Source organism: Aquila chrysaetos, chromosome 22 (assembly GCF_900496995.4).
Source record: "Aquila chrysaetos chrysaetos chromosome 22, bAquChr1.4, whole genome shotgun sequence".
Taxonomy (NCBI): Eukaryota; Metazoa; Chordata; class Aves; order Accipitriformes; family Accipitridae; genus Aquila; species Aquila chrysaetos.
The window spans coordinates 2,372,017-2,382,677 of record NC_044025.1 but is presented as its reverse complement, the minus strand read 5'-3'; the positions used below and the strand labels follow the sequence as shown (position 1 = coordinate 2,382,677).

Sequence of the window (10,661 nt, the reverse complement as noted above, 5' to 3'; positions counted from 1 at the left end):
TTCCCTAGGTCGGCTGGTGACCCCTGAGGGAGGCTGGAAAAGCTTCGGGAGTCCTGGGGGCACGGCAGGGCCAGGTTTCCCGTGTGGTAACGCTCCCCACGGCCTTTTCCCTGCCCGCGGCCGCGCACTAGTGCCGCTGCAAGCGGGGCAGGTTTGCCCTGGAAGCGGGGTGTGGGGGGGCGGTGGTGTTTGGGGTCTACCTCTTTGTTAGTACGACCGGCCCCCTCGGCGCCTCCATCCCAGCCGGCGCCACAAGATGGCGGCTTGCCCTGCCCCGGCGGGACTGCGCTTCCCGGCCTGCCCCGCGCCGCCGCGCGAAATGGCAGCCGGGCGGAACTACAACTCCCGGCGTGCCGCGCGGCGCGGCCCGGGGGGCGGAAGGACTGCGCGTCCCGGCATGCAGCGCGCCGCCTCTCCGCCCGGGCTGCCGGCCGGCCGCGCCCGTCCGCAGCTGCTTCCGGGGGAGAAGGGGGCGTCGTCTGTGAGGTCACGCAGGTAGCGGAAGTGATTTCACGTCCGGCGGGCTGCGGCGCTGGGAGGGGAGCGGGGCGGCGGGCGCGGAGCGGAGCCGGCAGCGGAGCGGGGGACGAGGCGGCGGCGGCGGCGGAGCAGCTGGGAGCCGGCCTGCGCACCCGCGGTCCTTCCCTCTGCGCGCAGGTGAGGGGGGCGCGCAGCCCCGGGCCGCCACCGCTGCCGCCGCCGCGGGGGGAGCCGCCCCCTCCCCTGAGGCGGCGGTCGGTCCGTCGGTCGGTCGGTCCGTCCGTCCCTCAGCGTGTCGTGTGCGTGTCGTCGTCCCCGTCGCCGTTCCCCCCCGCCTCCCGCGGCGGCGTGGCCTGCGCGGCGGGGCCGCCCCGTGGCGCCGTCTTTATTGTCTCCAGCTCCATCCGGGTCCTGGGGGGGGGGTGCGCTCCGGCGGCGCGGGGCCTGACGGGAGGGAACGGAACGGCACGGAACGGCACGGCACCCCCGCCGCGGGGGCGGCCCTTGCGGGCGAACAAAGCGGGCGGCTCCTCAGGCGCAGAGCCGCGGCGCTGGATCCACCCGCGGCGGGAGCTGGGGGCTGTGTCTGCGATTCCCGGGCGTTTCTCGCCACGGCGGGTACGCGGCCGCTCTCCCGGGAGGGGTAGAGCCCGCCCCGCCTCGCCTCCGTAACCGAGGCGGTGTCGGGGGAGAGCGGCTGAGCTTGACGGGTTCGCCCGGTTCCCGCTGAAGCCGAGCGGCTCCGCGGGCCTCGGCGGTCGCCGCTACCGAAAACGCCGGCACCGAGAAAGGCGTTTCGGGGAGCGAACCCCCTGCCGCCCCGGAGACGTGCCTGCCCGGCCCCGCGGAGCTGCCCCTCTCCGCCAGGGCCCTGCTGGTTCTTCACGCCTCGGTGCTGGCCCGCTGCGCCGGTCGGCTGGTTTCAAGTCAGCTCCGGCGCGGTGCTTTGAAGTGTTAGTGTCAGACAGCGCTGGCATCCCTCACGGATTCGGTTGAGAAATCTGTTTATTATACGGAGTATAATCGGTTGATAACTGCCGCTTGCTAATCTAATTAGATAACGAGGAACTCGGCCAGCGCTCCTGACTCACAAGAGTAATCGCTAGTTAATAAACAAATAACACCATCTTCTGCAGAAGTTCAAAGTACTCCCTGCTGCGCTAAAACAGCTTTGCTTAAACTTCAGCTGCTACTGAAGTCCTAATGTGCTGCTCGCTGTTCTCTGCTGCTTTTGGGTGCTTGAAGTAAATACCTCATATTTATTCCTCTGGATTTTTTCTATCAAGGGTAAGGACCTGGGTTTTGCTATACGGAATTAGGCCCGTTGACCTTATCTTCTGAAGTAGGCGGTAGATAATCTTCTTTTGTGATTGGGGTTTAAATGCAAAATCTTCGATCGCAAAGCTTTGAATTTTAATGATGGTCAGTCTAGGGTTCTTCATTGCTATAAACGCAGCAGAATTCAGAGAAGTGGGTAAATTAATGGACCTTAATGATGTTCTGCAGTAATGAGTTCCACACTTCATGCAGAAAACACTTTGAGTCAACTGAAAGTCCTGCTGTTACAGGTTTTTTAATTTCTGACGTAATTCCTGAGATAAAAATCCTTTTTTTTTTTTTTTTCTGTCTTTCCTTATGCACTTACACTGCTCTTCCTGCATCACCCCCACCCCCCACCAAAATCCTGGAATAATTTAGGGCTGGATTGCCAGTCATAGGACTATGGCAAAATTCTCCGTATTTTCTGTTCCTTAGCACTACTAATGTTCTATTTCCTGTTCTAGTGTAAGGAGCTTCGAGATCCTCTGCTTTCCACCTACTCCCAGATGGAAAATGTATTATTTTTATTCACGATGGTAGCGTAGCCTGTCGCTGTGGCTTCTTTTCTGCAGCAGCCTTCTTAGATTGTGACTTTTTTGCAAGACTAAAGCGGCATTTGGATCTCCTCAGAATTGCCTGTAGCTCTTGACTAAAAAGCCTGTATCTAATACCAGTGAAACAAGACTAATCTTGTCCTCGCAAATAAGCACAGAAAGTCAATTGGTTTGTATCTTGAAATGGAAAGCTCCCTATACAGTGTATTTTATTACAAGTTGCAGAAAATCAAATTACAAGGAGTGCTGCGAGTAAGGGACTGGCCTGGGGCTTCCTAACCGTTCATGCAGGGTAAGTGTTAGTTGATGTGTTTTCCTCTGGGAAAACATGAGCGGACTTGGGGCTTCATCAGATAAACTTCAGATATTCAGGCTGAGCCTTGGATCTTTCTCGAAGATAATGATCCACATCGTCCTTGGGCAGTAATGGAAAAAGTTGTTTCAGTCCAAATGTGAAACACTGCACTTCTCTTCCCTCCCTCCTAAAGCAAATGGCTTGTGTTCTGTGGGAAGCTTAAGAAATTGGAAAACTTGCCCATGATTTGACAAATTAACCTTTCAAGCTTTTACACAAACAAGTAGGGGTGTTTTAATTATTATTTTTAACTTTATGGACTTGTCTAGGTGCTGTCTTCTTTGTACAGAAGTTGCCTGGAATGGGGCCTGAGTACCTTACAGTAATCTTGCAGTTATTCACCTGTAGTGTAAATTGTTGGTGCGCAGAAAGCCTAGTGGAATATTAATGTCAAGATTCACTCCACAAAACCAAGGTGAAAACACTTGCCACTATTAAAAAAAAAAAAAAAAAAAAAAGAAATCAGGCTTTTTAGACTCTGAGGTCTTTTATTTCTTTTAGTCCATCCTCTTTGTTAGCTTGTGAACAGCTGAAGTTACTTAAAGCAATTTCAGGCTTGAGTTGGGGTGTTAAATGCAATGTCTTTTCCTGTTTCACATTAAATGCTGCCAGTAATCCTTTGCAAGTTTGTTTTGAAAGAACATCAAAAAGAACCTGTTTTCTCTTGCTAGAATACCCGGGTTCTTGTCTCATTTGTTGTACTTCCTAAGGAGCTAAAGTGACTTCCGTACTTGGGTTTGCCTTTGATTTAAAAACCTTGAATAGAGCAAACCAGGCAAATTCCTTTTTCTTTGTGCTTTTCTTAATTGATCTTTTGGATGTGGCAGGTTTTTGACCTGGTATTATCAAGAATACATTTTGAACCAAAACTTGCATTAATTCCACAGATAATAGGACCAACTGAAATACAAAGAGAAATATGAGCTACGTGATAAGCCCTTGTACTCTAATGCCAGTGGAGGCTATATTTTGATAGCCTCTTCTCCAAATAAGTCATTTTTTGGTTTGCAGACGATGAACTAAAACGTCGAGTTGTGAATAAAATAAAAATACTTACTGCTGCATCGTTTCATTGTGAATTTTTAGCACTGGAAAATCATTCAAGTTTGGGTTTTTTTGTTTTTTGGGGGGTTTTTTTTGAGCTCATTGCCTCACAGGCTTTGTATACTGTTGTCAAAATATTTAACACTGCTAGTATTGGTATCTAAAAATACTCAGCTTTTCCAGTATTAATACCTGTACTTAAGCATGGTATAAGAAAATCAGCAGTATTGTCTCATTTACTTTACAACACAAATAAGATTTCCAGTAAGAACCCAGGCTGTGAGCAGACTTGGGTCTCTGAACTCAAGAGTTACAAGCTTCACACAGGCCTGATTGAAAGGCTGCAATACCATTCTTATGACAAGGATTCAGACCAAATATAGGTTTTGTCCTGCTTTTGGCAGTGGTTAGGTGGAACAAACACGTTTGCCAACTGTACCTTCATTCCTTGAGTTCAGCATGTTGTGGTATCATGTATCATGGACACGCAGAAATGCTGAGTGCTCTTCAGGTGTGACTCAATCCATATTAATGAAGTGGGATGACAGGCAAGCACGTACTGTCTTCCAGTGCCTTATGGTGTTCTTTACCTGAAGCTTCCCCATCAGTGGGCTTTTGCTAACGAAGTAGCTGTAAGAACTGTTGTGCCAACTTGGCTCTGTGAGGAATCGGTGTGTAATGGTTTCTGCCTCGTTTGCAAGGTTTCCTAGCGGTGAGGTGGCTGTGAAAGTTGGTTGATGTGATCATATGGAACATCCTGTAACTGAATTTGGGTAGGCTAAAAGTCACGCCGAAGTTTCCCCTACGGTGGGTATCCTTGGAAATTCCCCTGAAGTGTTGCCCACCACCTCTGAAACAGTACGGATGCTGAGCAGTTCATTTCCAGGGGAGTTTGCTGAAACTCGGGTGGAAGTTTTAAAAGTATTTTGGAAAACAAATTTTCCCTTTTGTTTCTTGAACGTTGCTTTAAATACTTTCCTACTGGCAAGTATGCATGCTTTCTGTTTTTTTTTTTCCTGTCACTTTTTATTGGTCGTGGTGCTTGGCATTTGGTGAGGTTTAATTTGGGAAATTAATTTGTCACTCAAATCTGCATACAATGGAAATGGCGTTTCCGATACTTTTTTACTTGCTGCAATTAGCAGAGCTCCTCTGCTACAGTCACTGTAAGGCTACCTGGAACCTTCAAATACAGGTGCAGCCTTCCCTTGGGCTGGGCTTATGCAGAAGCAGGGTGGTGAGCGAATCTGCACATCTTTAATTACCATGTTTCTTAATTGCAGACTTCGAAACAAAGACGCAGCCATGAAAGATCCAAGTCGCAGCAGTACTAGCCCAAGCATCATCAGTGAAGATGTGATTATAAATGGTCATTCTCATGAAGATGACAATCCCTTTGCGGAGTACATGTGGATGGAGAACGAAGAGGAATTTAACAGGCAGGCAAGTAATTTCCCTCGATAAATGTCTTGTGATGTGCCTTACCATTTTCTAGCTGAAGGGGGAGGCGCTGTGGCTTAGCAACTGGGGTACAAGACTGGGAATCCTTTAGAAAAGGGGTTTTTAAGATAGGCTTGCTAAAATAATCCTGGGGAACATTTTCTCTGGCAATAAATACTTATTTTCTGTAATCTTGATGGAAAATATGGGAAGTGCAACATGTTCTAATGTATCTGTTGATTCCCTACTTCTGCAGGAGGGAGAAAAAAAAAATAGTTGACAGACTTTATGTGGCACTTTGGAAGGGACAGGTCTTGCTAGGCTGCTGAGTTGTGGAGGTTTTACGTGTGCAAACATGCCCGCTGTTGTAGTTCTGAACTGGATACGTCCAGGTGCATACCTGCCTCGTCAACAGGGCTGTTGTTCCTAAGGGAGTTGGTGGATGTAGCTGTTGGGTGGCAGTCCTCTTTGTTGCTTAATACTTAAGCGTCTTACAGCTGGCCTTCGCAATTGGGTTGGAAGGAAGCCTTAACTTCATATTTCACCTTGCATCTGGACGCAGTTCTCTCCTTTGGAGGCTGGGAACAGCCTACCTCTTTCCACCGCCCCTTTCTTAATCAAAACTTGATCTTTGTACTCAGGTAGCTGCTTTCTCTGCACGCCAGCACAGTATGGCTGTGCTGAAGTCTGAGCTTCTGAAATAGGATACATCTGTTGCTCTCTCTTTAGGGTGCCAGCAGGGCACAAACATAATCTGAAATTCAGGTTGCTCGCAAAATCTAAATTCTCTTGTGCAATATGCTAGGATGGTCTCAGTGTTGTTTCCTGTTTGGTGGGTTTTTCCTCCTGGGGGCTGTACTGTAGTTAGCATACAGGACGTGTAGTTCTTGGGGAAGCAGCTGAGAGTTCTGCCGTGAATAAAGTATTTTTCAGGTACAGACTCCATTTTCAGAGAAGAGGAAAAGTGGGAGCACGAGAGGAGAATGGTCTTATTCAGGCAGGCAAACACAATGTGGCAGCCTGGTCGCCTGCCGCTGTAGGCACATCTCTCTATGGGAACCTCAACAAGTTAAACTTGGGCTGGAAAATACAAAGAGGCAATATTAATTTCAAGACGTTTGGGGAATTAAATGTTATTTAGTACTTCTGGAGCTTCCATTGGAGGCGCTTGTAGGTGTACAACCATGTAACAAAAAACCTGGAGCTGGGCAACCCCTGCTGTAATACTAGCTTGTGGCTGCATGCCCATGGCTGCATTTTACCTGCATGCAGGATGGAGACAGTGCCTCACAAGAAGGATTGATTGGAGACTGCTGTCCTTGCTGGAGTGCTTTACTGGGGAAATCACCAAGTCGGTGTTTCATGCGGGGTTTGAATTGTCTGGACACAGGCTTAGAGCATATGGTGATGAGTCCCTGTTCCCCAAAGCTGTGCATCTTGAGCACCAAGTGAGCTGTGTTTGCCCCAAGCACAGGGGACCTGGATTTTATAGGAATCCTGAACTCTGGCATTAACTTTTTTGATTTGGTATTTGTGGTATGTAACCTAATTTCCACTCTAGGATCGAGTACGTGTTTGATTTCAGAGTGAAGGATAGATAGGAAAACTTGTTCGAGCTTCCATTGAGTGAACTTTTAAACATGTCCTGAATCATTTTTCCGCTCCCTTATGTCTGGCAAGTCATTCACACCAGCTTCTGTTTCCCTGCTTTCCACTCTTATGTACTGCCATGCAGGACATGGAAAATTTGTCAGGATGAACTCCCTCCAAAAGCTTGTTTACTGAACAACCAAGCAAAACTTTCCTTTAATCTTTGCAATGCGTGTCAGTTCTGCATCAGTTGATGGGTCCTGTGTGTAGTACAGCAGATCAGTATTCTTAGCAACTGCTAAGATCACGTGGAGTTCCTTAGGAGAACTACACTGGGCGAACACATAATCTCCAGCCAAGGAGGTGCTGCTTGTTCCTCATTCAAAGTGATGGACAGTGGTTATTTTTTTCGCCAAGAATCTTGTAGGACACTTACCGAGGGAGTAAGCCCGGCTGCATGTGTTGTCCCTGGTTCCCTTCCTCACACTTGCAGTCAGTTCAGTCCAGACTAGTTGGTACAACTGAAATTTTCACCTGAAACTAACATTTTCCTTCTCCTTGAGCTCATAACAAGCTGCAAACTGAACAGCTAGGGCTGGGGTGTTCTCCCATTCCCTTTTAACTGCAGCCCAAGTTCTGAGCACTTCTCTACGTTAAAAAAATCAAAGCTGCTTGCCTTCCTGCAGCACAAGCATGGTGTTCTGCTAGAAGGCCTGTTGCATAGCTAGAAGGAAGGTCAGCTAGGTGCACAAACCTTGGAATGAAAACACAGGCTCTCAATAAGTTTGCTGATGAAGCGGTTTCTTCTCATTGTATAGATCGAAGAGGAGTTGTGGGAAGAAGAATTTATTGAGCGCTGTTTCCAGGAGATGCTGGAAGAAGAGGAGGAGCACGAATGGTTTATTCCAGCCCGTGATCTCCCACAAACAATGGATCAAATCCAGGACCAGTTCAATGACCTTGTTATCAGTGACAGCTCATCACTGGAGGATCTGGTGGTAAATTCAGTTTCTCATCATATTTCTAAAACTTGACATCTCTCTTTGTCCAAGGCTGATTTTTGTTGCTGATAATGGCTAGAGAAAATCCTTTACATGTAGGCCAGAGACTCTTAAACCATGTGTGGCTATGGCGGAGGGGGAAATGTGGGACGGTTGGGCAAGGGATGTTTCCTTGAGTGATGTGACCTATTCGGTGGTTTTCTTCATAACCACATGGTGCCTTTCCTCGTCCATGGCATAAATTCAAGTGGCTTTGGGTATGCATACCATGTTATGAAAGAAAGGCAGTGAGCGAAGCATGCTGACCCTGTGAAGTGCCATTTGGTGACAGGACTGCAAAAGTTTAATTCAGCATCTGTCAACACTTACATGTTGGGTAGGTGCGAGCCATATTCTAAGGTCTGGTTTGGATCATGTGAACGATAGCAGATCTCTTTGTAGAAATCCTAAGGAAGAGGAAAGCAGCTAAACTATGATTATTTCCCTGTTTCTTGCTCTATGACTTCTGTTCGGAGCTTAACTAAAAGGAAAGGGCAGTGTGTACATATTTTCCCTAACAAAATACGAAGTTACTGATACAGCGTACAAAAACCACACCATCGTGTCGCACAATGGCTGTGAAATTCAGGTGCAAACCCCTACTTTTCCAAGCTTAAGCAGCTGCAGGCAGCAGTTTTAGACTCAATTCAGAACACAAAAGCCTAATCCGCCATTTCTTTGTGATAAAGAGCTCATTCTGAAGGTGCTGGCTGCCCACCTATAACAGGTGGACAAAGCAGGACATTGTAGAGCAGCAGCTTACCAAGTGAGAGGACTGGGTAGTCACAGACATAGAATTGTAAAAAATCAATACAGCGCTCGTATATGTTAAATTCCCAGAAGTGGCTTAAGTTCCTGCAACAAGTCTCCTCTTGCTTAAATAAGCAAGATCTAAAAGCCTCATGGCACGTTTTAACAGCTCAACTTCAGAAAAAGCTATTTCAGCATTAGGCGAAGTTGCTGTATTTGATGCGTGCCTGTGGTTTTCTTGTTTCTTATTCCCTGAGCCCTCATCCGACTGAAACGTCCAGGCGGTGCTAAGAAGGATGGGTAATTCAGGTACTAGCACAGAGGAGTGGGTTTTTCTAGCGATTATAGAGACTTTTGGTATATGCAAAAACCCGATTATATGCCTGACTGTTACTCTAAGTCCGTAAACGGTTCTTAATGCTGTCTGCCCAGGATTGTATTCAGCTTGAAAATGGAAGATATAAATAATGATTCAACTAGACTTCTGTTTTTCCTTTCCTCAGGTCAAGAGTAATCTGAATCCAAACGCAAAGGAGTTTGTTCCTGGGGTGAAGTACTTAAATATTTGAGTAGACTGGGCCCTCTCTTGGTGGATGTAGCACAATTTCCACACTGTGAAGCCAGTATTAGAAGATTTAATTGTAAAAGCTCTCTCTTCTTGTCACTGTGTTACACTTATGCATTGCCAAAGTTTTGTTAGTCTTGCATGCTCAATAAAAGTGCTGAGACTGTTATTAAGTAAATCTGTCAAAAGTTTAATGGAAACATAATTGGGCCCTGGCTTTCTGCAAAGGAGGCAGTGAGGTAAGAAGCACCAGTCAAGTTGAGACAAAGTACCACGTTTATAAAACCTTCTGCAGACTCTGTCTTTTTAAATAGGACTTGGAATTTGCTATGGATGGTCTGTTTTTAACTAAAGATGTGTTAACTGGTGCTAGTTTGCACCTGATAATGCCTTAACTTAAAAATGAAAGCAAGGATATCTGATTGTTAGGCAAATTAGCTAACTTTCCTTTGAAATATCAGTATTGTTACTAATGTTAATTTTTCCCCTTAAAAAACTTCATGCTCCTTTTAAGCAGCATGAGATTTAACAGAAATTTTACAGACCTGTACAGAGTCGTAGATCTCAGCTACTGAACTAACATCCAAGTGATTGGAAGGAAGAAATTCCCTGTACTTTGCAGTATGTTATCATGTTAGAAATGTTTCACTTCCTGATTATGTTAAAGGAGATGTGAGTTTCATCACAATTTCTTCCAAGAACCCAGATATGTGCATAGCACTGCCTATGTAACTTTTAGCATACAACTTTATTATAGCTGGATTTAACCAAGAAAACCCTAGCATTAGTGATTTGAGTGGTGCTTTTCCCTTGCTTTGTTTAATCATCACTACACAATAGTCTACAGCACAACAACTTTTTTTTTTTCTTTTAATAAAGCTAGAACAGTTTTGGCTTCTTAAACTTCATATTCGGGTAGGTTAAGCTGCCATACGTGTTCAGTGTGAATAGTGTTTAAGTTGAAAATATTGTAAAAAAATTATATTTTTTCAAAAATATTTAAAAAAATAAATAATAGTAGAACTGATGTGGTGGCTGTCTCATGAATATGCATCTCACATGGAAACTCATTTGGCAGCATGCAGAGGAAAGGGATGGCATTATGGATACGGTGCCTGTAAGGCTGTTTGTAACACGATAGCCCAAAATACCCACCTGAGGTTGGACTCCGACTGCCCTTTTATTTCTTTCCTCCCACTTTATGCGCTTGCCTGGGCATATTTTCCTTCATTCTCACCACTGCTAATTCCAGTTCAGCTCCGCTGCTGCTGGCAGCACGGGCAGTCCTAGTTAACAGCTGATGGCACTATATAAAGCGTGCTGTCGGACGCTTTGGCACGGTGGCTGTTGGAGCTGGGGTGCTCTCAGTCCTGTAAACCTGAGAGCTGCAGGAGGCTGCGGGTGAGTTGTGTGGCTGCAGCAACAGCCTCCAGCAGTCCTCGGAAACCAGTCTGATCCACTCTTGCTTCATAACTTTGCCCAGCTTTGCTGTTAATATCTTTCTTTTTTTCTTTTAAGCTCCA

General features: G+C 46.4%; 1 protein-coding gene across 1 annotated transcript; it reads left to right on the top strand.

The window, feature by feature from the left end:
• The first annotated feature begins 512 nt into the window (after positions 1-512).
• PAIP2 (poly(A) binding protein interacting protein 2) lies at positions 513-10,165 on the top strand. The gene is made up of 4 exons (XM_029998107.2): positions 513-657; positions 5,037-5,196; positions 7,602-7,781; positions 9,077-10,165. The coding sequence occupies exons 2-4, from the start codon at positions 5,059-5,061 to the stop codon at positions 9,140-9,142; spliced, it is 384 nt and encodes a 127-aa protein (XP_029853967.1). The 5' UTR covers positions 513-657; positions 5,037-5,058; the 3' UTR covers positions 9,143-10,165.
• The last annotated feature ends 496 nt before the right edge of the window (positions 10,166-10,661 follow it).